Below are 26,575 nucleotides of genomic sequence, written 5' to 3'. Positions count from 1 at the left end.
ACATTCAGTATTCTCCTCGTATTTATGCTGGATAGTTCCTGATTGAATGACCATTGGCAACATAAAATCTATCTGGATAAAGAAATATGCTTAAATCTAAGGCCTTTGTACTTTTGCTTCAAATAAGGATATAACTTCATGAAGCTAAGCACATTTTTATGTACCAATATCCTGATTCATTCAGTTTGCATTCTCATATGATAATTCTGGTGTAGATGCACATTTGAATGCTGTTTTTCCATGTCTATATTATGTGGAACTATTCTTCATATCTTTCAGTCTCCATTAAAGTGTGGCATAGTCAAAAACATGGATTAATTTATAATGTCACTGGTCACATTGAAATGCATGTGTCATGTACATAATTATCAACATAAGGAAGCTTTATCATTTGTCAGATGTTCATATAAGCTACCACCAACCATTCAAAAGAACTATTCAAAATACCAAGAAAACCAATCTAATAACATTCCAGGTGTTGATATCTAAATTATGAATCTAATAACATTCCAGGTGTTGATATCTAAATTATGAATCTAATAACATTCCAAGTGTTGATATCTAAATTATGAGTAGCTAACAAAATATGAAATTAGATTGCAACTTTTCAAATATGAAATCTAATAACAATATCTGGGCCTGAGAAAGAGAAGATAGAAGACGAGAAGGAACCCCGGATCAACTGCAAAAGGAGGAGATGAAGAGAAGCTCGGCTTCACAAAGGAGACTGAGATTGTAGTCGCCTTGATCATATTACTTCCATAATGATCTTAGTTTCAAAAAGCGTCATCTGGACTCACTTCCTCTCTCCAAACCTCAGCAACTAGAAGCATCCTTCTTTCCTCTTCCAACTCCTCCACCTTCTTATTAACCTTTTCTTGAAGCTTAGCACAAAGGCTCTCAGCCTCTTCCCTGCCCTTGCGTTCCCTAGCTGCTTCAACTGACGACGAGGTGAACGAAGAATAAGGGGAAAAGAAAATAGAGGAAAGGGATAGAGGGGGGTAAATTACCTAACTTACCGTTAATCATATTTTAAAATAAAAAATAGTTTTTTCACTGTAGATCTAAATCGTGTGGAGCAAGCTCACTCACGTCTCGGTTCCATCTTAAATCCCATGGAACCAAGTCCGTGGGATCACCACTCACACAATTTTTTAATACACCTCTACTTTCATTTGCGTGAGTTGAGTTTGAACCAAAAACATAAACACTTTATACAAAAGACTTGTTGTCAATAAATCAAATGGTCATTTACCACATTTGGTATTATATTCATATTTTATTTTTGTCACATAATCTTGTAAATAATCCATTTTTTAAGAAAAATCAATCAACGATTATCTTGAAGTTTTTTTTAAATTTTAAATTCATGTGTTTTTAATGTAAGGTGGTTGCTATTTTGTCAAATGGTGGATGGTGCACCCTAAATCTAAAACACAATACTCCCATTAATTCATATAAAAATGCACTCAAATCCACAATTGATTGGTTTATATATTCACAAAAATTATCAACCATAATAGAAAAAAAAAATTGGTAAACCACTTTCATTCTTAGCCCCGTTATTCTAATTTTTTTTTTAATAATTATGTCTAAGAGTATACAATTTATAAACATGTAAATTTGTTACTTGTCACTTGATATTTTCATTTTGACCAGTTAATTTATATACATATATATATATATTTAATAGCTTAATAGTTTTTTTTTATCAATATGCTTATTTATGAAGCATGGAGAGTTATAATTACTTTTTCCATTTATAAAACAACTGAATTAATTAATGTACAAATATAACCCGTTAAAAGAATCAGATTCGCATAGAGATATCGGATCAGAATCCATTACTGAAATCGGATTCGGATCTTACATTATCGGATCCATTTGCTTCTTTTCTCCGGATCCGATATCCATGTCCTTATAAACGTTTGTCTCCGGCCACCTGAAGCTTCGTGATCGGAGACGAAGAGAAGGAGAAGAGGAGGAGGAGGAGGAGCAAGCAAGGAAACTCTAGAGATCGAGAGGCGGAGGAGGAGAAGGGGATAGATGTGGCTTTTCTACTTGATCTCGTTGCCGCTGACGATGGGGATGGTGGCGGTGACGCTGCGGTACTTCGCCGGGCCGGACGTGCCCCGTTACGTCCTCTTCACCGTGGGGTACGCCTGGTTTTGCTCCCTTTCCATCATCATCCTCGTTCCACCCGACATCTGGACTGTACGACCTCTCTCCTTCTCTTTTTGATCTTTTTTCGATCGTTTGGATCTGGATTTGTTGCATGTCTTGGTTTGATTGATCATTTTGTTCGGATTTGTGATCTGGTTGTCTGATAATTAAGGTTTTCGTTGTGTGATTTTGAGAATTTGTTGAGTTTTGGGTTTTCGGACAGTCAAAGAGGCAAAACAAATGATACGGAGTTTTACGTTATTGTATATTAAGTTTAGCATCAAATTGGATCTTTTTCATCTCTTGGATGGTTGCATGCAGTTGAATTTTGGGTTTTGGGGAGCTAGCTACAGATTTCTTGTGGCTGTAAATGCATAATTTGATAACTTTGGTCTAGTATATGTGTTCACCAGATAGCTTGGGAGGATTGGGAATTATCAGGAGTGTCTATACAAGAGTTCTCTTTTTTTTTTTTCTGAAAATTATTAGGTGATCCGGTTATAGCCTATGATGGAAAGTGAACCTATTAATGGTCGTAATATTGTTTTTTGTTTTGATTTTGTGAGGATGATTTCATGAGATAGCTATCTAATTTATTGATGAGATGATTAGATGAGAAGATTTTAATCTAGAAGTGGTAAATGACTAATCTAATGACTCTAATGTATGGTTATGTTTACATAAAGTTATCAACATCAGCTGGTTGTCTAACATGAACAAGAAATTAGATTATTTGGATGAATATCAAGGTTGACATGACTTGGGAATACATGACAATGTCAAACATCAAGCTTAATGTGTTTTGATGAGAGAATGATGCATATGATATTCTGTCTTTGGTGAGTTAAGGATACATTCTATAGTTATCAGTCATATATTTGCCCTTTTTTGCTAATGATATCTGATTGCCCTTCCATTATAGCTTTAGGTTTGCAGAAGGGGCGTTTATGTTTTTGCTTATTCATGAAAGAATAGAAACTAATTGCAATTGCTTTCCCTTAGGACAGAGTTTATTTCAATTGCCGAATTTGCATAGTTGCATCTGCTAGGTGATAATATGATATTTATTGCATGATATGGTATGCTACCTTTCAAAATCTATCACTTAAGGAAGCAATGCTATGGCATTGTTGAAAGGTGATGCTCACACTTCCATTTTTATGCATTGTATTGGTTTTAGAAACTTCCAATACCTTTTTCTTTGTGGTGGTATTTTTAATTATGTTTTTAGATCTGTTATAATTTTGCCATCATATATTATTTTGACCTATTATTCATTCCATCCTTTATATGTAAGCTGCATTTTTACTGTATATTTTAATACCCGTTAAGAATTATTTTTGGTAATTGTATTCTTTCTCACCATGCAGACTATCATTGGTCATGAGAAGAGAGGCATTACATTCTTTTGGAGTTGGTCGTATTGGAGTACGTTTTTGCTGACATGGTATGGATATGAGTCTAATCAACCATAAGCTTCTTCACTGTAGGGTATTCAGATCCTTACGATATCTGTCTTGTTTCTATGACATTTGAAGCCATGCCTTTTTTTTTTTTACTATCCTACTTTTCATGTTGAATAAACATTTTTGGTAGTGTAGGTTGTACCATTTAGATAAGTGATACGCAATTATCATCATCACTATAAATAATGGAATTAATCCTTGACTATGTGCCTCTAAATACATATATCCGGAAGACATAGACGAGTGCGCATGTGTATGGTATATACTTGTCTATTCCAAAGGATCTATATTTATCTTGTGTGCTTATGTTTGTGTGTGAACTCTTGTGTATGTGCAAGTACTTGTGTTTATGTATTTACAGTTCAATTAGGCACATATTCTCATGGCTTTTAGTTATTTTTATCTCTCTAAGCAGGGCTGTGGTTCCCACTATTCAGGGTTATGAAGATGCTGGGGATTTCAATATGAAAGAACGGCTTAAAACTAGTATTCGGCAAAACTTGGTCTTTTATCTATGTGTTGGATCCATCGGGTTTTTTGGACTCATTTTACTCATTATCATGCGAAGGAATTGGTTTGTCTCTCACCTATTCTTATATCTATTCTTATCTATTTATTTTCTGTGACACATTTTGCTAACATGAGAGTTGGGTTATGTTGTACCATTTTTACAAAATGTCTAGTCTTCTCTACAAGTAGTTTTTGACAGATTTTTGTTTTTATTCTTTGATCTGTGACATGGCCCTTTTTTTCCAACAACCGTAATTATACTGCCATTAAAAGTGTACTTTGATGCTTTTTGTTACCCCTCATGCATGCATTTGTCTTAACCACAGACAACGTATAGCAGCAAGTACAGAATTTCCATCAAGTGTTTCAATAAATACTAGCCCTTTGGTTGTTTTCTTTCACTATGCCCTTCATTTTTGCAAAATAGTGTGACCATAAGATACTTCCTTTTCATTTATTTTTTATTTAATGAATGTTCTGTACCAAAGTGATTTTTCTACGAACTAGTCCCTTTATCTTGGAAGACATTTGGCAACTTCAATAACATGGCTTTGAATTTGTGGAATGCTCTTGTGAATACCTAATGCTTCGACTGTGTATTTGGTTGTGTTGTTCTTTGTTTCTTGTTTCATGTGATTTCCCATTCTATTTACCCTTATGGTTTTCTCTATTTGAACTTCTCTTTCTTTGATCATAGTTTAATTGTTTAATTTTTAAAATTTTATTTTCGATAAATCTACATGTTTCAGAGAAAAGAGTTCTCAATTAAGAAAAAAAACTTGCCTTGAAATAAAGTTTAAAACATTTTTAAAATGAAATAAAAAGAGGACTATTTAATTAAAGAAATAAAACAAGAAACTATAACTGTGAAAATTGCATGAAACAAAAGCTGAAATAAGAAAATAAAAACAGAACAACCAAGTTCCTCAAAACGTTTGTTGTGTACAAATAGAAAGAATTGTGGATTGCTCAGCCAAGCTTGTCAACATTACAATAAGCACTCTCCAATAGTTCTACGATAGAATTAAGAAACATTTACTGCATGTATGGTGCAAAAACTCTTCATTGATTTGGACATTATGAAAAACACTTGCCCAATTGGTCTGTGACAGGGTGATTAGATTTTCTAGTCCTTATTAAGTTTTATCGAAAGGTATTTTGGACATGTAATTGGGCATCATTCTTTTATTTGACAGACAATTTTCCATTTGTTAGTGTGCTATATTAACTCTTCTCTCATTCTGTGATTTACCTTCTATCATGCTTAGAACTAACTAGCCCTTCTTTTTCTCTGTTTCCAGGGGTGACAACATCTTTGGCTTTGCCATGGCTTGCTCAAACACCTTTGGACTCGTGACTGGTGCTTTTCTTCTTGGTTTTGGTTTGAGTGAAATTCCTAAGAGCATTTGGAGAAATGCCGATTGGACCAACCGCCAAAAAGTTCTCTCTCATAGGGTTGCGAAAATGGCTGTAAATCTTGATGATGCTCATCAAGAATTTTCAAATGCCATAGTGGTAATTTAGTCTTCTTCATCCCAAGTGTGCACAATTTTTCTTTGCAATTCATTTTTCATGAACTTCTACCGGTGTGATATTCCAACTTCATTCAAAGTGTATATAGCCTTAAGCTTTCTCTTTTAAAGATGGAAAAGTTATTTGCAAAATTTATTATTTAATCTCAGGTATAACATTCAAAACTGCACTGGTTTCGTACGTAGTTAGAACATAATAGTAATTTTAATGTTTTTCCTTAAATTGAGCTTTTTCTTTGTCATATCTTGCTTGAAATGTGAATAAGTTCTTCTTTCTACAAGTGGTTTTAATAATTAATCCTGGTGCACTACTTATTACATTTGGTATAACTGCTTATAGTTTATCTTATGCATACTGGGCTTAGCAGCTAAATACTGAAGTTATGGGATGGTGGGCACTGTTAGTTGTGCTTGCAAAATATCTTTATAATGTACAGAAAGGATTATTTCAACATTTAGCTAATTTACGTGAATCCTTTATGTGAGTGATGTATATTACTCCTTTCTATGACCAACATCTTCTGACTCCTTTGTTTGGCAGTTTATTTAGGGTTATCTTCAAGAAATTCTTTGATATAATTAACATTCAGGAAATAATACTAACTTAATATTGATGGTCAGAAGCACATTAATAACTTTTCTTGTTCTTCATTTTTGATTCAAGTTCTTTAGTTTTTTTTTTAGAACTGAATCAATTTAATTGGAAAATTTTATCCTTTATATATGTTGATAATCATATGACAGATATAATGAACATTGAAAATTGATATTCTTTGCTTGTGATGGCAGTGTTATTTATGAAAAAGATTGTCCTTTTCTTGCTAGGCTATCTATATCTCGCTGGAGGAATTTTTTTTTTTTGTTGTTGTTGTTGTTGTTGTTGTTGTTGTTGTTGTTGTTGTCAATACACTCCAACTGCAATTATCTTTATTATTCCATACATGATGCTAGTTTAGTCCTATTTAAATGTCATTCAATATCCAATGGAATTTCTGTCTTGATCACTATTCTCCCTTTATTATTCTTTCCTTTGTCATCAGGTTGCACAGGCCACATCTAATCAGATGTCAAAGCGTGACCCATTAAGGCCCTACATGAATATTATCGATAACATGTTGGTCCAAATGGTAATAATCCATTGTTTACATCTACAGTTATGGTTAGGATCTTTTTTAAGGCTGCTTGAGCTCTATAAACTTTTTCAAGTTTTTATTTCTCTTTTCAGTTTCGAGAAGATCCATCTTTCAAGCCATCTGGCGGTAGATTGGGTGAAAATGATATGGATTACGATACTGATGAAAAGACAATGGCCACCCTCAGACGTCAACTTAGGATAGCTCGAGAGCAGTACTACAGATACAAAAGGTATTGTGTCCAATTTGTTACTGCTTAAAATTAAGGTTATCTAAGATGCTTAGTTTTCTAATTGAATTTTATCTTTTTCAGTGAATATATGACATATGTCATAGAGGCGCTTGAGCTGGAAGATACCATTAAAAACTATGAACGCCGTGATTCCACTGGATGGTGTGTTACTAATTATCCCTACACGTTAATCTTATTAGTGTGTTTTAGTCATTGACTTCGTAAACAGATTTTTTAATTCCTTCTTGTAACATATAAGTTGATTATTTATTTTCCGGTGAGATAAAAGTTCCTATCTTCTTGCCCACTATGGTTGCCTCTGGATACATCTTTATGTGAAGCATGTAGCTTATATATTTACCCTTAATGATACTTTATTCTGCATATTATGACTTATACTTGTAAGCTGATGTAATTGGTAGCACTGAATGTCAAACTGCCACCTTTAAAATATGACATTTCGAGCACCGTTTGTTATTAATTTGCCATTAAGTTGTTTATTGAGACTAAAAGGAAGCTAGTTTTCGTATTATAGGAAGGTATTAATGCTGTCTTGAGTTTGCATAAGGGTTGTGGTAGAGATCAGTGTAGCCAGTGATATTTGGATAATTAAAATGCTGCTTAACTATCTTTTGGGAGTAGTTAGTTAAGCATCTTAGTAGCCTGAGACTACTTGGCAACTTTTGAAAATAGACATGGGGCATCCATGGGTTGTGCTAATGTAAGTCATCCCTTCAGATCTAAACTATCAGTTGTTTATGTTCAACGCTATAGAATTATAAATTAATGTGTATTTAACCTTGACTTGTTGGAGGAGTACAAAATCTTTTTTTAGACATTTGGTAAAGTGGAAATCTTTTGTAGGAATTATCAGCATGACTTTCTTCCATGACGTATTTCTTATCATCCTGTTTGCACATCAAAGAAATTTGTGTACAAGGTATATGACTAATACTTGGGATTCAAAATTCACTCTGGAGGACACAGAAATGTGTAGCCTGATCACTATTGGATAAGGCATTTTCCTGTGTATGCCAATCTTATTATTATTAAACTAAGCTTATTGTTTCTTGACTTGAATCCATAACAACAAATAATATTCTCTTGGGTTTTTTTTGTGTAGCAACTTCATTTACAGGATTTTGCAGCTTTCCATGGGCTTCGTGTAATTTAACCCTCCTGCGAAAAGCATCTGAACATCACATCTACCTTGACTTCATCTCTTGTAACATGTCTTTTCATGTCCCTAAGTATTTCTGTATTCACTGTAGTGACATCAATCTGGGATAAGTATGGTGTAGAAGATGTGAGGGGCAATTGTTCACTATTATGTTTTACCGAAAGAATGGCTTCCTAATGAGGATAATTGACAGGAACATATGTAAAGATTGTCTATTTGTGTAGCTTCGGTGGATAAATTGTCTGATATCACCAAAAGCCAAAACAAAAATTGACTCTTCGTTATGTGATCCAGAGATGCACAAATGAGTCTTTATTCACTAAGTAGGATATAGTTTCCATTGTTTCAATCAGCCTGAAGCCCTTTACTGCATGTTTATAGAAATATGAAATGAAAAGTATAGCGCATTATTGTTTTCATATAATTCACCACATCTAAGATCTATGCAATATTTTGCAATCTGTTAGATTACTCAACATCAACTGCACTGTTATTTTGGTTCTCTTTAATATTGCTTAATTTATGAGAAATAACAAGAATCTAAATTTCGTAAATGTTGCTGCCACCTTAAAACAGCTGTTATTTTTATGAAGTTCACTGTGCCTGATTAGTTGTTTAAGTGGAATTTTCTTCTCCCAGATGCAGTGTACTCATTAAATTTTTTTTATACTTTAAAATATTCTGTTTCTGGATATAACTTATTCTTGTGAGACTGTTATTGCAGGAAGTATGTTTCAAGTTTTAGAGAAAGCAGGTCGGGCACTCTAGGATCATTTCTTGATATGATAGGTATCAATCAATTCTTAGGTTCAAAATTTATTTTGTTGGGAGATGGCCTCATTGTATAATTTACAAGTGCTCAGCAAATCACCTTTATATTCTAATATTTTGTCAGCTTCTTTCTGTGTTTGGATACTGAAATCATCAGTTTCTGATGACAGAGTTGTTATGGCGGTGTATACTCAGGAAACAGCTCGAGAAACTATCTGCTGTGATCCTCGGTTGCATGTCAGTTGCCATCCTTTTGGCCGAAGCTACCCTGTTGCCAAGTGTTGATTTATCTTTCTTTTCCATCCTTATAAATGCTGTGGGAAAGCAGGAGATGCTTGTGCAGGTGATTTTAAAGTATATGTAACCATTGGATCTGTTGACTATCACAACAAGGTTCTTCTTGAGTTGCATGTGGGCAAATGCATCTGCTTCATTTCATGATATTGAAATACTTGTCTGCTACTCTGCTACTGTTGAAGTGATCTTGTAGTCAATGTTTGAACATTTTAAAGTGCTCTATTACGCATAAGAAATTCTGGTGCATTTGGGTTTATATGAATGCTAATACTGAATCAGGGCTTACTGTAGAAGCAAGGATTTTTTTCTTTCTTTCTTTCTTTTGTTTTCTTTTTTCTTTTTTTCTATGGGTTTTGGGTTTTTGATTTTTTTTTTTTTTTGTTTTTTTTTTTTTGGCTCTTGCTTAGGTTTTATGAGAACTCAAATAGTTTCCTGAAGTTTATCAGTTCTCATTTTGAACTGTAATGAACAATTCCTTTTATTGGTCTGTTTATATCCTGTTAGTTCACTAAAACTATAATGATTTTTCTAGAATGTCAGCTATGATAGTTTATACCATTTATTCAATAGGCCTATGCGCCACATTTAGTTGTACTTTCCCTGTGTTTCACTTAGATGCAGAACAAATAATTTGTGGGTTGTGTTGTCTTTTGATGTTTAAGTGAAGTTGACATGCTAAAACTTCATGTGATAAATTTGTTTTAAGGAAGTTAAGCACTACTTTGTTAGAGTTATTTTTCATTATAAGATCTAGTTATGTTATTTTTCTTAGATTTTCTTAGCTAAAATAAGTTTTTTGGCCATTTTTTGCAGATAGCTGCCTTTGTACCTCTTATATACATGTGTGTTTGTACATACTATTCCTTATTTAAGATTGGAATGCTGATGTTTTATTCCTTGACTCCAAGGCAAACAAGCTCAGTGAGCTTGCTTATGATTTGCTCGTAAGTTGCCATTCATTATGCTGGATTATTTTGTTCAATTTCACTTTTTGTAGCATGTAAAAATGTTTTTAGGCAATTTAACTTTTAACTGGACATTTTATATCTGTGGCAGAATGGTTGCAAGATACGCACCACCAGTCTGTTATAACTTCCTTAATCTCATTCGTCTTGGTGGCGATGCTAAAACTACATTTGAAGAGGTGAATTACTTTTCTAATTGTTTTCTGGTTTTGATGTATATTTGTTTGCCTTGAGCACTTATCCAAGCAAAAATTGGAGTCACTTCATTTTTATGTTAAGCAGGCTGCATGTGCTTTACAGGTTCAATTCCATCATTTATTTTATTTTTTTCCCAACCAAGCCTGTCAATGAACTCTTTATCCAGTAGTTTAGATATTAAGTCTCCCATAGCATTCAAAATGGAATCAATGTTAACATATGTTAAGCTGAAGCCCCAGGATCATCAATTTCTTCTTCACTCATAAACTCCTGTCGTTTCAAGCATCTCCTCAGTAATTGGATAATGAGCTGATACTATAGTTTGGGAACTCAGTAACTCACCATATAAACAATCTCACAATAATGCTATACAAAGCTAAGCTCTTGAAACCACGAGATTAATTATCTTAATGTTTGTTTCCTAGTTTTAGACAAGTCTGAATTATGGTACTTACTTTTCTTTTCTTTTCTTTTTGACTTCATTGTGACTCAGATCTCTTGTTTCTAATCTTTCTGTTATTTCTATGCAGAGGATGGGCAACATTGATCAAGCTGTGCCTTTCTTTGGCAAAGGGTTTAACAAAATTTACCCTCTTATCATGGTTATTTACACCCTTCTGGTTGCAAGCAATTTCTTTGGTAGAGTAATTGAGTTTTTTGGAAAATGGAAGAGATTCAGATTCCAAAATGAGGAAGAAGATTTGGATGGATTTGATCCATCTGGAACGGTTATCCTCCAAAAAGGCAAGTTGGAACTGTCCATCGGATTGCTTTTTCTTATTCATATTTTTATATTTTCAACTTCCACATCTCTTTCTCTAAGGCTTCAGTAGTGTTATTCCATGGTCTAATAGTTTGTCTTCTGTCTCATGGATTTTTCTTTTCTTGATTCATTTGCCTAATCCCCTATTAAGTTTTACATGCTGGGATATGCCAATCAGGCATTTCTTGATTGTATCATGGATGAAGTGACGTGCATCTGATTATTGGCATTTTATGTCTTCCAGAAAGGACTTGGATTGAACAAGGACGGAAAGTTGGAGAGCAGGTTATCCCATTGGCAAGAAATTTCAATAACATTAATGATGATATCGAATCTGGCAATATAACAATGGTATTTTACTGTCTCTAAACTACTGATTATTTTGATAATATCTTTGCTGGTCCTAAACTACTGATTATTTTGATAATATCTTTGCTGGTCTTACTTTTCGGATACTTAATTTTTTTGTTATGATGCCAATATTTTAAACATTGCACGGTTGCACCTTCATATTAATGATATATTTTGGTATCTCTAATATTTGAACTTCCTAAAAACATCAACTGTGGGTAAACTGAGAAGCTGATGTTACCCTTCATCAATAATTGCTGTGACTGTCTTATTGCAATAGTTTTAAGAACTCTGATTTCTGAACTACCTAGAAACATTAAGGATGCTACTGTTCATGCAATAATGAGTGTGACACAGTGTTATGCGATTTCTTTGGATCTTTTATGGTCCTTTTATGTCTCATATATATATATATATATATAATTATTTTAACTATAGTGTTCAATTCAATAATCTCATATAGGACAAGGGCATAATGGAGATGAAAGGTGCAACAAAACAATCAAAAGATGATAGAGGGAATTATTCAAAAGCTCCGAAAGAAGAGAGCAGTAGTAAATATGGTACTAACAGAGAGACCATGGCAAACAAGTACGCTGCAATACGAGAACAACAAAGCAGAAAGGCATCCTCCACTGAATCAAAAGACGAGATTTCACCTGTTTCGGTCTCTCTGCTCGAGCCAGACGAATCTCAAAAGCCGTCAACTGGCAAAGTAGGCGGCTCACCTGCGGCACTAGCCTCAGCATGGGCATCAATGAAGACCAGCTTCCAAAATGTAAAGGCCAACATCGGTGCAAAGAAATTCCTTCCTTTGCGCCAGGCTCAGGCTCAGGCCCAGGCTCAGAATAATGATCTCCACACCCGCAATGACTCATCTGAATCCCTTGATGAAATATTTCAAAGATTGAAACAACGACCAAACCGGGACCAGAAAATCGAGTTTGACTTCGATGATGACGTTGACAGTAGTAGGATGTAAGTTCTTCAACAAATAATACTAGACAAATCTTCCAGACAAGCTTTTACAGATTTTTGGAGGCTTCCTGGCATGAGTACTACACATTTGGATTCGGTTTTGGTTTAGTGAAACCATCTGAGAGCTGTACAGATTTCATGGGGTTTGCTCATAAAACTGGATTCTTAACCCGGCCCTTTTGTGCTGATCTTATACGGAAGACGATCATGGTGTTATTATAAGGAAAGCTTGTATACATGTTCAGTAAAAACAAACAAACAAGCAAACAAACACTAGGGTTGAGAAGGTTCAATTGTATGCTTGTGATTCTCTGCTACCCATTTGATCTTTGATTATAGTTTGTTTCTGAGATTTGTAAGCATACCTCATTTTATCTTTTGAGCTTTATTATTACAATACCATTTTGCTGGACACACACACACATTATAGAATCCCATAGAAAATTTTATAGTGCCATTTTTTTTTTTTTATTTTTTTATTTTTTTGTATGTGTTTGGGGTTCTACACAGAGCATCAGGGTTTGTTGGATTGATGTAGATGTGGATTTTGATATCTGATTTTGCCCTAGTTTTGGTAGGGTTTCCGTTCTAATTAGTTGTTATTATTTAACTTTTTGTGTTTTTCATGATAGTGATACAATTTTATTTTATTTTATTTTTGATCCAAGATATCTCATGCTCTTGTTTGTGTGATTGTTGTTTTGTTAGGGAATTTTTATTTTATTTTATTTTATTTTTTAATCAACATAAGGATGATGAGTCATTCCTTTGCGGTTGCTTGAAGGCACAATATAGAATGCAGAAAAACAAAGAAGATTAGTTTGACTGAATTCCTCATAATTCCAACATCTGTTTTGTTGATAAATTCCATCATAAAAAAACTATAAAAAAATCTAGCTTCAATCCAGCACAATAAAAAAAACATAATATATATACAAACCAAATCCCAACACAACCCATACAAAGTTTAACCAAATGCATGCACTTCCTTAACTAATTATCCATATTCATTTAAAATATGGAAAAGAAAACTACACAAGGTATTCAGTAAACCAAAACATGTATTTAACATCCAGAAAGAATCAACCCAACCAATAAAAAACTAAAAATAAAAATTAAGAGAAAATAAGCCAAAAACTTGAAGAAGACTTCTCCTTCAAAGTCTTTGAATGCTTCAAAGAAACATCACCATCTTCATGTCCATCTCTCCTCTTCCCACCACTAATCAACTTTGCCCAAAACCTCTCCTTCTTCTTCTTCTTCTCCTTATTCTTCATCATCTTCATCTCACTCTTCCTCTTTTCTCTCAACTCCTCCTTCACCTCCTCCCCTATAACTGAAGCCAAGGACCTACTTTTCCTAAGAGTCTCTTGCTGTCTCTTTGGTGACTCAGACACACTACTTGACATAGATGATGATGATGAACTGGTAGAACAAGCATCTAATGAAGATGAAGCTGAAAGCTGATCCAATCTTTCTCTTAGACAGTTTGGACATACTCCTTTTGTTTGTTTATGTTCTGGATGCCTCTTGCACCTTCTCTCTGCCATCTTCACAGTATCACAAAATATAGAGAGGACTTCACAAATGATCAGAGATATCACCCTCTTTTTCTCTCAAATTAATATAACCTACTTTTCTCTATAATATATGTATGTGTGTGAGTGTGTGTGTGTATATATATATATATATATATAAAGATGAGAAGATGATATAAAGAAAGATAAAAGAAAGGAGGTGATGGGGAGTGGTGAGGATGTAGGGGGAGTTTCCAAGATTCTTCAAAGGACTTCTCTTTTCATACTCTTCTATTTATTATTTATTTATTAGTGCTTTATTTTGGTTTTTTAGGTGGACCAACTCCATATACCAAGTCCAACCTTCTCATTAATTAATCTTATTTGTCGGCACTATTTCTTTTTATTTTTTTTCTTTCTTTGTTCCTTCAAACATGCAGACGTGTGGGTTGCTTTGTTTACCATCCATCTCATTACTCATTCTTTTATTTATATATATATATTTTAAAGTTATTGTCTTTGTTTTTAAACATTTCATTCATGTTTGATTACTTAAACTTATCTCTGTATATGTTTATTATGGCTTGATCATTGTTCTCAATGACTTTGTTTTGTTTATTATAATAATATAAGCAATTCTTTTATTATTTTAGCATATAACTTTTCTCTTTGTTAAGAAATTAAATTAATATTTAGTGCATACATCATGTGAGAATTAACTTATGTGAATATTCGATGTATAAAATTTTAAAATAATCAGGCTAAATATTTGATTGCTATGTAATTTTGATGCTGAATTATGATGAATATTTCATGCATTTTTTATTGAGATTAATAATGCATTTATTTTTATCAAATAATAATGATAATGACTTTTTTTTCTTTTTATATTTCATTTATTAATTGGGCGATCAATCGGACGGTCAGGATTCATTAGTTTTTAGATCGGCAGACTAGTCGTCGTCCAAGATCGGCGAGTGACGTGTGAGCGCGTGGTACTCAGTTGGTGGGCCCGCACGTGCGTGGTAGTCAAAGTGCTCATGGGTACAAGTCACACACGTGCGTCCACACGTGTCAATTTTTTTGTTTTTTTCCCACATCGGTTTCACGTGGTGTGAGTGTATTGTCTGGGCCCGCACGTGCTCTGTCCCCATTGCGAAGAAGAACTAGTCCTATCTGTTTACTTGTTTATTTATTTATTGAAAGTCAGATTTTATATTTTAAAAAATCATTCTTTAACGTGTGTGGTATATTAGGAATCGTGGGTTATCCGTATTTATAATTAAAAGGTCTTTGGATTTTAACATCTTAGATTACAATTCACTTTTCTAGATCTCTTATAAGAGTTTTGTATAAAAAATACCTCTCATTCTCCTTACAGAGTTGCATAGCAGGGAGTTTATCTTTAGAAAATTAGTTAAACCATTATAATTAGTGCATTTTCGTATATGTTTATTTTTTGCCTTTGTCGCTTGTCGACTTTGAAAAAAATATATATATGTGACATATTCGTAATGTATTTGATAGTCTTGTATTAATCCTTTTCTATTTAACAAAAACCCGGACTTTAATTTTTTTTTCGAAAAGATAAATGTGTGATATGTTTAGAAAACACACTTTGATATATAACTTGATTATATTGATCATAAAAAAAAAATGATATATTCTGCTGTTACCTTTCATTGGATTTCAATTATATTAATTTATTTTTTTAATGTATATGTATATTTTTATTTTTCATTAAATAAGTGTATACGGATAAAATCATCATGAATAATATTAAATAAAAAAAATATTTTAAATTCATAAATATATATATATATACACACACACACACACACAATTCATTCCATAGACTCCCATAAAAAACAAAAAATAAGAGAGAAAACTAAATGTAAAGGGACATACAACAGATGAAGGGTGTTTTATTTATTGATAGTGAGATTTTTGTGTTTGAGAAAAATCATCCTATGAATTGTGTAGCATATTGTCAATGATGTTGATAATTTTCCCAAGGCTCAATTAATTTTTGACAAAATAAGCATGCGCTATGTTTAGAAAAATCGTACACACCCTGATATATAAGTTTATTCATACTTATTAATTAAAAATATTGATGTATTCTGCCGTTATTTTTATTGTGTTTCAATCATAATAATTTATCTTTTAGTATTTGGTCCAATATATATTTTTTAATTTCTTCATTAAATAAGTGCATAACAAGAAAATCATCATAAATAATATTAAATAAAAAATATATATTTTAGATTTATATCTTATTTTATCTAATTTAATGCATTGCCATACATAATTTGCTTAATTTACTTTTTTTTATTTAATATATATTCTCATTTATTTTTCATTAAATAAATGTACATTATTATTCCATATAAAATCATCAACTTATATATATATATATATATTAATAATGATTTTATTTTTATCTAAATTAATGGTTTTCCCTATATGATTTGCTTAATAGGTGACCATTATTGAAAAATATATATATATATATATATACGGGAAAAGTACCTTTTTCATAAAATCCGTACACATATAATTTAATTAGTAAAATCAATATATACATACATATATAATATATACAGTGTAAAAATTAATATACTAATAAAAAAAATTCAAAAATATCGGATCTAGATCCGAATCCTATAACCCGGTTCTAAACCCGAATCCGACAACGCTCGCAAGACCCTTTTCCATTTCCTTCCCATTTTTTCCCGCCGAAAAATCCATGGCGGTGCCGTGCGAACGCTCTGCCCAAATCCACGCCTTCGCTCGCTTCCTTCTCTCCAACCACTCGCCCGAGCTCCGCTCCATCCTCCTCTCCCCCGATCCCATCCTCCATTACTCCCTCACCATCTCCTTTGCCTTCCTCCTTGACTCTGATCCATCCCTCGCTGTCCTCCTCTCCTCCCAGCCCTCCCCCCTCCTCCCCCTCTTCGATCACGCCGCTCGCCTCTCCCAGGTGCCAATTTATCCAGATCTCGCTCCCCCATTCCCTTTTTCTTTTGAAATTTCTTGATGTCTGTGATTGATTTTGTAGGGTATTGTGCTGGATGGATCAAAGGATCTGGTTGATGAGGGAGCAAGCGTCAAGGAGTTTGTGCATGTTAGGGTTGATGTATGTGGCTCGCCTCTTGAGTTTCCAGGTGAGGTTCTTGGTTTTCTGGTACTTGTTGGGTTTTAGCTGCTGATTTGTGGTTTTATTGCTTATAGAGATGTTTCCGAGTATTGGGAGGGTGAGAGTGAAGCATAGAGGCGTGCTTTTGACGCTTAAGGGGACGGTGATACGGTCTGGGTCGGTGAAGATGATTGAAGGGGAAAGGGAGTATGAGTGTAGAAGGTGCCGGCACAGGTAAGTGTTTTCATGGAGTTCACTCATCTGTTTGTTTAGTTTTGATTCAATTTTGGAAAGGGCAGAGGTAATGGGATATGTGATTTTTTTTTTTTAGTTTGGGCTGATTTATGTGCTTCTGACTTGTGACTTTTGTTTATATTGATTTAAAGGTTCAAAGTTTACCCAGAGTTAGAAACTGGAAACACAATAAGACTGCCGACTTCTTGCCCATCGAAGGTATGTTTGGCTGCCTTCTAATCTCTGGTAAAACCTTTTTGGTGATGCATGAGGAAGTTCTTGCATGTAAGAAGTTCTTTAAAGGTGCCATTTTTGGTTTACTTTCCAGTGATTTATTATCAATCATTTCTTTATTTCTGATAAGAGACAGGTAAGGAAGTCAATTATCCAGATTCTTTCAGCTTCTTGTGGGGATGGCAAATTTTCTGGGGTGGTTTGGGTAACCACCCCAGATTAATCATGATTGGAGTATCTTCTCTTTCAGTGCTACCATATCAGCTCAACTGTTGTATATGTTTTCATTTTTGTTAAGATTTATGCCAATCACAAAGGGTGTATATATATTATTATCATCATTGTTTCTCATGCTCAACATGTGTGTTTAGTCATTAAAGTGGAGTAGCAATGTAGCATGTGAAATGTCTGCATGTCAATGAGTCTGGGTGCTTCTAATAGTCACTCAAATGAGTAAGTTTTCATATTTTTTTATTGACACTTACTACATGTAGTTCTGCAACTTTGATAATAGAGTTGTCTTTATTTCCTTTCTTCATTTTTTACATATTGTTTTCATCCATTTAACTATCTTGGTTATATGTTTGTCTACAAAAATAGCAGAATCTTCATAAAAACTTGTTGTTTTCAATGGCAGGGGTCTAAAAGTTGTGAGGGAACAAATTTTCAGTTTGTATCTGACAGTATAATTTGTCATGATTATCAAGAGATTAAAATACAAGAAAGCACACAAGTTTTGGCTGTGGGATCAATTCCTCGTTCAATTCCTGTTATCTTAATGGATGACCTTGTTGACGTTGTTAAAGCTGGAGGTATAGCATCCTACACATTGAGAACTTCCATTGTGTTATATTCGTCTTTATTTATATTCACAATTTTAGGTGTTTAAGTGGACAAGTTCTGTTCTGGGCTTTTTTCCAATCTAATGGACAATTGCTGATCTCTCAGTCATCAATATTTCATTTGAAAATAATTTGTTTTAGCTGTCATAGTTGATAGGTAACTGTTATGTGACTGTCTACCCTTTCTGTTTTCTTGAGAGAGAACATGCCTCCTTAATGAAGATTTTTCCATCAATAATTTTGTGGTTCGGATAGTTAACTACCAAAGGTTTCTAGCATCTAGTCTGTTGTGTGTTAATAAGTGGGCTTCAATACAGAAGGAAAAAAAATCTCCATCTTGCTGGCCTTTTTTTCCTTTTTTTCATTGATATACTAATATTTTTAGATATATAAATTCTATTCTATACCAGCCTTTTGACCTGGGTCATCAAATCAGCTACATACTAACATGGTATCTGCCAATTAACTTAGAGAGCTTCCTCCAAGCTTACCCTTTTTCCCTTGTTGATGCGTTGCTGGGTTTAGCTGTTTAAGAAGATCATGGTGTCCTTTAGGATAGCACAAGAGGAGCATACACATGACTTCTATTCTCAATTGAACACTAGATTGAAGTTGGATTTCCATATTTGAATTTTCTGTTGCATTCAATCCACAGTTCTGTTAGTTCTGTTGGTTCCATGATCCAACACTATCAGGACATTCTAAAATATTTGGACGATATCATAGGTACCAAATTGTCCAACAACATAGTAAATATTCTACAAATATTTTTCTCCATTAATGTCCTTGTTTGTTCGAGAACGAGAATCTAATGGTTATTCTAATAATGATTAGATTGTCCCCAATATGCTTAACTAAATTAATAAAACTTTAGTTGTTTAATGCCTCTGTTTGCAATAACTTGTAAAATCTTTGAGTCACTTCATGGTTTCTTTGTTAGCCATAGTTTAGCTTATTATAATTCTTGTCCACATTGCACTCAGGGTATCCATTTTGAATTTCTTAATTAGCTTTTCCTATGTGGGTAAATAAATTGAAGTTAAAGAATCCTCAAGGCTTGTGCTTTATTTCTATTAAATATATCAAAACAGAGTTTATGATCTGGCTTACATTCTGTAAAAGTGACATTTGTTGTTTGTCTTGATACATTTTTGTCTCAGATGACATCATAGTTACGGGTGTTCTAACAGCAAAATGGTCTGCAGACTTAAAGGATGTTCGTTGTGACCTTGATCCTATGTTAATTGCTAATCATGTGAGGTAGGTTTAGTACCTACACCCTTCAATTATTTTTAATTGGAGCTTATTTCAGGTATTAAACTCCTTTAGATACTTGACCTCGCTTTGTTAGATTAGGCGGCATGTCCCTCTCAAGAGATGTTTTAGTTCTTGCTGATGATGATTGGATTTACATATAATAGTGCTTTATTGACTCTTATTTTTATCTGTTCAGGCGGACCAATGAACTGAAATCAGAAATCGACATTCCCAATGACGTGATAAAAAAGTTTGAACAGTTCTGGTCTGCCTTCAAGGATGCTCCTTTGAAGGGTATGACTGGACTTGTTTTATAATTCATATGGTACTGCCACAGTATTGACATTTTCTTAAACTTTCAAGTTGAAGTGAAGTTTGTGAAGTATTGTGACAGTTTATAGGCTTTAATTTGACAACCCGTTCTCATCAGACTTATTTAAGTTCATTGCAGGGAGAAATGCCATACTTAAAGGAATTTGCCCTCAGGTTTTTGGCCTTTTCACAGTGAAGCTTGCTGGTACTGATTTATGCTCTTTTGTTTAAAAAAATGCATTATTTTTATTGTTGTAGGCATAAGGTTTCAACAACTGAGAATTTGTATATAGTGTCTTTTTCCTGAAAATATCTTCTTACTCTTAGTTTTTTAGTGAATGTCTCTTCATTCCTTCCACTTGTAATATGTAAAATATGTTCAATAATTGAAAATTTTCATTTTCAGTTGCCTTAACGCTGATTGGTGGTGTACAACATGCTGATGTTTCTGGGATGAAGGTTCGTGGAGAATCACACCTTCTTCTTGTTGGTGATCCAGGTACTTGTAATAGTTGGACGTTTGCCACCTAGTCAATTACTTTGTCCTATCTAGATCCAAGTATGTGTTGAAGTCATAACTTACACATTGATTGGATGGGTTAATCATGTTCTTTACAAATTAGCTCAATGTTTGGTACTAGCACACAACATGTGTAATGTTTGTTGAGTGAGAATTCATGCTTTGACTAGTTTGACTGAGGATAATTGGTGAGTGAGCCCCAATTTTGTCTCTTTGCCCTTAATTCCGGATCTTGTCTCCCTGATAAGAAATATTGGAGTCTCATAATTGAGATTTTGGATGCTTTTAAAGGCTTATCTATTAAACCAAATCATTCTTCTCTCCAAAACTCTCTCCTCCTTGAAAGCAACTCAACCTTGGCCGATTCTTTTTTTCAATTTCTTCTCTTGAAGCTTGGATTTTGAGAGGATCTTTTCACCAGCAAGCTTAGAGGTAGGCTTAATTTACAGAAATTCTGAGAATTTTCTTGCCTTGTTTTAATTGTTTTGTTGGTGTTAAAGCATACCCTGTAGGACTGTCATAGTCCATATCTGTATTATCCCTGTTTCTGTGACTCTATTTGTAGTCAATATTATTGTTTCTGTTCTGCTTGTTAGGGTTGACTCTGACCAGGTTAAATCTGAGGCCTTGCACCCAGTGGGGCCCAGTCCCATTGGATGCAGCCGATCTGTCAGTGGACCCGGCTTGTTGGGTTGGGGCGTGACAACATGTCATTATAACTAATGCTCAGTAAGTTAATAATTATCCCAGTGAAAGAGTTGATGGTAAGTGAATGCATGATACAGTAGGCAGTTAATCTTGTCTTGCAGAAATTAGCTCTTCTTTAGTGATACGTACTTAAAAGAGAATACTTATAATTGAATGCTTGATCTTTAGTGATATTTAGAATGGCTCTCATGCCTTTTGTGAAATTTAGGACAGACTGAGATTGTCATGCCCTTCAATGGCATAGAAATTTTTAAAATTGACCTGTAATGGGCATGGACAATATTTCATAACTTTGCAAACATACAAGTAGATACTATATACATACATGTCTATCTATATGTATATGTATATGTGTATATATATATATAAGGTGAAGGACAGGAATAAAACTATAAACTCAGGCAATGCAATCCGATATATGTAATTAATAGTAAATCTAGATTTCTAAAAGAGATACAACCTCGTAATAGAGAATAATAATAGCTAACTATAATAACTGTGGGATGTAAGGATCATAAAGCAATTTTAGGGAAACATGTAATTATGAAGAAGAAATACAGAAAGGCTGCTACCTTTGAAAGAGTCATTCAAACCCTATTCAACCAAACAAAGTAAACCAAGGAATTGAAACTCAAATCAGGGACAGAGAAAATGTCCAAAGATTTCAATGGAGTCGACCAAAGAGAGAGAAATCAATTCCGAATCAAACATGGTTAGTTTACATTAATTTATTGATGTTTATATATGATCATATTAGAAACCCTAAAACTTAAAAAGGGTCTAAGATAACTCTACCTAGCTGCAAATAAAAATAACGATAAAAATAAGAAATTTCAGAGAGATTTCCTATTGAAGCAAACAACATTAGTGAATACACTCCAAAGCTAGTAGGATGAAATTAGTGCTTTTTCCTAGAACAAACTCTTAATTGTTTAGGATGATCCACTGTCTTGTCAAATCTTGTCTATGCATGAGAATATTAACATGTGATCGGCTATTGGCATTTTGGGGATGAAGTTTTCTTTCAAAGGAAAACAAAATTACGTATTTAAACTTTTGTTGAAGTTCCCAGCCCCTGCTGTTTGGGTAAAGTACCATTATTGATATTCATTTGTTAACAAAGATGATTATCTTAACTAGTATCCAGCTTTTTCCTATTTTGATTCATGAAACTTGTTTGAATTGCTAAAAAAACAGTGTGTTCTACATGAAATTATATATATATATATATGTTCATTTTTTTAAACCATGATACAATTCAAATGCCAGGTACCGGCAAATCTCAATTTTTGAAGTTTGCTGCCAAATTAAGCAATAGGTCTGTGATCACTACTGGGTTGGGGAGCACCAGTGCAGGTTTAACTGTCACTGCTGTTAAGGATGGAGGTAACATGTGATTATGTACACCCTACTTGAAATTTAAAAATACTTTACAAGTAAAAAGAATTATGACTTTTCCCTCTATATCTTTTTGTTGATGCATTTCCACTTCACTCATCATTATGGTTGTTTTTTCCCAACCCTTTTTCCCTCTGTGTGCCTCTTATATATATTTACTTGTCTTCTTATCCATGTATAACTTAACAATGGCAGGTGAATGGATGCTAGAGGCTGGGGCACTTGTTTTGGCTGATGGAGGACTTTGTTGCATAGATGAATTTGATAGGTTTGAAATACTTATTCAAGCCCATAAATTATCATGTCCATGAATTCTCCTACAGTTCCAGCTGTTTATCAAAATCTGATTGTTGCTTATTTTCTACTTTAGAGCTTCATGCAATAAAGAAGCTTTCAAAAGCAACAAGAACAAGAACAAAAACTATTAGTCCCAACTATTTGGGGTTTGCTACATGAAGCTTTCCCTTCCATGTTGTAGCCAAAATGATTAGATAAACCAAGAACAAATATATCATTACACAAAATTCTACTTAACACTTTTTAGGTCTACCTCTGTGGCGCTACCTCTTTTATGACCCTTACTTGAAGCGCTTCCGCCATCTTTATGGGGCATCTACTAGTCGTTTTATGACATGTTCATACTTTCTTAAAGGATTTTAATAGGTGCCATTCCTAATTCATTTCAGATAAACTCATTTTTTGATTGGGCTTTTTAATTAATGTATGACATCCATCTTAACATTCTCATGTCATCCATGTTCATCTTTTAAGAATGTTGTTTTTTAACCGCCTAACATTCTCACCCATACATCATAGATGGCCTAATAACATATCTATAAAACTTATTTTTTTAATCTAAGAAGTATTTTACGACCACATAAAACTCCAAAGACTTCCCTCTATTTTACCTATCTTGCTTTAATCCTATATCTGAGGTCATCTACAAGTTTCCCATCATCTTGAATGATAGAACCTAGGTACCAAATATTTCTTATGCTGCCAATCTCAATATTATCCATCTTAATTTCCTTTAGTTCTACTCAGTCTAATAATTGAAATGTAACTGAAATTACATTTCAACTACATTATTAATGCTAGCTTTTACTTTATTGCAATTGTATAGTTAGATTTTCTTAAAGAACACCGCTTGCCTAATGATTCTACGAAAGATTAGAAAAAGTCAAGAAAACAAAGAAGGTGTGAACCCTATATCTGCGAAAGCATTAGGATCTAATTGTTTTCTGCATTATGCAATTGGCACTATGATCATCAAAATGAGTCAATAGCCATTGCAATTGTAGAACCTTGGATGATTCTAGAGTAGGTACATCCAATGCCATGTAAGAACCTTCTTATGTTGGGAAAATGAAACTTTTGCTTTATGACACAATTGAGTACATAGAAATCTTCAAATCCCTGAATTTTGCTATTTGAGATCCTACAAGTACAATACAAATGAAATTATGAACCGGAAGTATCATACAAATGAAACTATGAGTTGCCAAGATATATGGTGAGAGTGAGATTTGACTTGACTTGTATCTATTGGCTACCGGACTGAAGATCTAAGGATTATTTTTAGCCGCTGGTTATATCAAGAACATTAGTTCCAAATGCCATCTTATGGAATTCTATAGATACCAACTTTTCAGAAGGCTGTGGGCACTCAATTGGTGATGCATATCAGGCATTGGCAACCTTAAGTCAGTTGAAGGCAACATTTCTTCAACCACATCATGGTTCTTGATATGATATTTAACGTCAATAAATCAATTGACATGCCAAAAAAATGTTATCAAAGCTATCTGATGCATTGGAATTATGCACTTTGAATAGTTCATAATTGTGAGATTCAAATGATCATTATTAATTTAATTTGCATAAATTTATATTCATTTCTTCATCATAGCAGTTTCTTTTCATGCTTACAACTCTCTAAATCATTGGTATGTTTAAATACAATTTTTGAAAGAATGATTAGACATTTAATTGATTCTTTTCTCATTTATATATAGATAAATGAAATTACTCTATTACTCTTCTAATGAGGTAAACTTAGGCAATTTGCCCATTTTTAATACTATGATAGGTATCATTCTTTTAGAATAGAATCTTCCATGGGCTTGATATGTTTATGTCAAAAACTCTTCGCATTTGGGTGCTCATTTGCTAGATAATAACCATATTTTGTTAAGCTAAAAATGTTGGACTTGTTCTTACTTTTTAGAGGGTAAGTGTGGCATTTTAGTTGAGAAGTGCTTCTTTAAGCTCCTAGTCTACTTATGTATTGACCTAAAAGTTTTTAATAACATTCATTTGCATGTGCAGCATGCGGGAACATGATAGGGCAACTATCCATGAAGCGATGGAGCAACAAACAATAAGTGTTGCTAAGGTACTGTGCAATTCTTGTTTGCTTGAGTATAGCATGCTATTTTATACTTGTGAAGTTCTTAGTTGAAGTATGTAGTTATTCTTTTCTGTGTTACACTATGAAGTTTTGCCTTGGATACACGCATGGCTAGGTGTGATTGCTCCTAAACACACAAATGGCTATTAAACTAGACAATATTGTTGGAACTATAATTTTGAACGGAAGGATACAAGCCAAATATAGCAATTGAAACTGAATAAAGAAGTGTATATCATTCAAGTTTTTTTGCCTTCCTTTATAGCTTAGTAGTAATTGTTTGAGATGCAATACATTCTGGACCAATTTATTGAATCACAATTTCTTGGCTCTTATGTTCACACTTGAATGCTAAATGAGTTTTTATTGTATTAGAGTCTGTCAGAAATGATTTTGTGTTGTTCTCTTAAAGAAGAGTTATATCTATATATATATATATATATATGCCTTTTACAAGAGTAAAATGAAAACCGAACAAGTGTCTATAAGATATTCTTATAATATGTTGATTCCTTAGAATATTCTCCAACATTAAATATACTTTCCAACACTCCCTCTCAAGCTAGTGAGTAGATATTATCTTTTTCCAACTTGGTAATGATAGTCTTGAAGGGCTGGATTATTCAAGCCTTTAGTCAGCACATCGGCAAGTTGTGAACTGGTAGGCACATACGATGTGCATATCAAGCCACTGTCTAGTTTTTCTTTAATGAAATGTCTATCAACTTCAATATGTTTTATACTATCATGTTGTATATGATTGTGTGCTATAATTATTGCTGACTTATTATCACAGTAGAGACGCATAGGTCCATCCCATTTGACCCTTAAATCTTCTAGAATCATTTTCAACCATAGTAATTCACATATTCCTTATTCCATGGCTTGAAATTCTGACTCTGCACTTGACCTCACTACCACATTCTGTTTTTTATTTCTCCATGTGACAAGATTACTTCCAAGAAAGATACAATAGCCTGTAGTAGATCTTTTGTCTACCATTGATCTGCATAATCTGCATCAGTATAGGCTTCTATAAGTAACTTGTCATTTTTTTGAACATGATTTTTCTTCCAGGTGTCCCTTTTAAGTAGTGTAACACCCTATATGCTGCTTGTAAGTGCATTTCATTAGGTTTGTGCATGAACTGGCTTATCACACTTACTGCATAGGCGATATCTGGCCGTGTGTGTGACAAGTATATCAATCTCCCAACCAATCTCTAATACATTTCTTTGTTTACTTCTATATCTTGTTCTGTTGTTCCCAATTTATGATTAGGGTCAATTGGAGTGCTGGCTGGTTTGCTTGCCAATTTACCTGTCTTTTTGCAGACTCATTAACATATTTTTGTTGTGAGATGAAGATTCCATATTTTGAGTGGGTAACTTTAATCTTCCTAATTCCTTGATCTCAAATTCCTTGGCTAGACATTGTTTCAACACTAGTTGTTCTTTCACATCAT

General features: G+C 33.7%; 3 protein-coding genes across 4 annotated transcripts in view; 2 read left to right on the top strand and 1 right to left on the bottom strand.

Moving 5' to 3' along the window:
- Positions 1 to 1,948: 1,948 nt before the first annotated feature.
- On the top strand, positions 1,949 to 12,953 carry LOC120263422 (LMBR1 domain-containing protein 2 homolog A). Of its 2 annotated transcripts, XM_039271313.1 has the most exons (14): positions 1,949 to 2,214; positions 3,534 to 3,610; positions 4,045 to 4,203; positions 5,441 to 5,654; positions 6,712 to 6,798; positions 6,897 to 7,036; positions 7,118 to 7,198; positions 8,941 to 9,005; positions 9,158 to 9,330; positions 10,098 to 10,228; positions 10,341 to 10,428; positions 10,978 to 11,191; positions 11,455 to 11,561; positions 12,025 to 12,953. In XM_039271313.1, the coding sequence occupies exons 1-14, from the start codon at positions 2,047 to 2,049 to the stop codon at positions 12,541 to 12,543; spliced, it is 2,223 nt and encodes a 740-aa protein (XP_039127247.1). In that variant the 5' UTR covers positions 1,949 to 2,046; the 3' UTR covers positions 12,544 to 12,953. The 2 variants fall into 2 exon arrangements, with proteins under 2 accessions (XP_039127247.1, XP_039127248.1); XM_039271314.1 differs by lacking the exon at positions 1,949 to 2,214 and having other exon boundaries at positions 4,067 to 4,203.
- Positions 12,954 to 13,452: 499 nt separating this feature from the next.
- LOC120263737 lies at positions 13,453 to 14,291 on the bottom strand. Its single transcript, XM_039271716.1, has one exon. It carries the CDS (start codon positions 14,087 to 14,089, stop codon positions 13,655 to 13,657), a length of 435 nt encoding a protein of 144 aa, XP_039127650.1. The 5' UTR covers positions 14,090 to 14,291; the 3' UTR covers positions 13,453 to 13,654.
- Positions 14,292 to 16,793: 2,502 nt separating this feature from the next.
- Positions 16,794 to 26,575, top strand: part of LOC120263660 (probable DNA helicase MCM9) — an 18,384-nt gene continuing 8,602 nt past the window's right edge. The window contains exons 1-12 of the mRNA XM_039271622.1: positions 16,794 to 17,039; positions 17,118 to 17,223; positions 17,291 to 17,429; positions 17,582 to 17,648; positions 18,301 to 18,475; positions 19,666 to 19,765; positions 19,959 to 20,056; positions 20,214 to 20,279; positions 20,481 to 20,573; positions 22,572 to 22,688; positions 22,896 to 22,968; positions 25,029 to 25,095. Coding sequence (XP_039127556.1) covers positions 16,806 to 17,039; positions 17,118 to 17,223; positions 17,291 to 17,429; positions 17,582 to 17,648; positions 18,301 to 18,475; positions 19,666 to 19,765; positions 19,959 to 20,056; positions 20,214 to 20,279; positions 20,481 to 20,573; positions 22,572 to 22,688; positions 22,896 to 22,968; positions 25,029 to 25,095 — 1,335 coding nt within the window. The 5' untranslated portion in view covers positions 16,794 to 16,805. The remainder of the gene's footprint in view (positions 17,040 to 17,117; positions 17,224 to 17,290; positions 17,430 to 17,581; positions 17,649 to 18,300; positions 18,476 to 19,665; positions 19,766 to 19,958; positions 20,057 to 20,213; positions 20,280 to 20,480; positions 20,574 to 22,571; positions 22,689 to 22,895; positions 22,969 to 25,028; positions 25,096 to 26,575) is intronic.

Source organism: Dioscorea cayenensis, chromosome 6, assembly GCF_009730915.1.
Source record: "Dioscorea cayenensis subsp. rotundata cultivar TDr96_F1 chromosome 6, TDr96_F1_v2_PseudoChromosome.rev07_lg8_w22 25.fasta, whole genome shotgun sequence".
NCBI lineage: Eukaryota > Viridiplantae > Streptophyta > Magnoliopsida > Dioscoreales > Dioscoreaceae > Dioscorea > Dioscorea cayenensis.
The sequence above is the reverse complement of the archived record's forward strand: the minus strand, read 5'-3'. Positions and strand labels throughout refer to the sequence as shown.

Bases quoted from the DNA above. Each gene is read 5' to 3' on its own strand.
- LOC120263422 (XM_039271313.1), top strand. From the start codon at position 2,047: ATGTGGCTTTTCTACTTGATCTCGTTGCCGCTGACGATGGGGATGGTG. The intron at 2,215-3,533 runs GTACGACCTCTC...CTCACCATGCAG, and splicing joins TTCCACCCGACATCTGGACT to ACTATCATTGGTCATGAGAA. The intron at 11,562-12,024 runs GTATTTTACTGT...AATCTCATATAG, and splicing joins AATCTGGCAATATAACAATG to GACAAGGGCATAATGGAGAT.
- LOC120263737 (XM_039271716.1), bottom strand. From the start codon at position 14,089: ATGGCAGAGAGAAGGTGCAAGAGGCATCCAGAACATAAACAAACAAAA.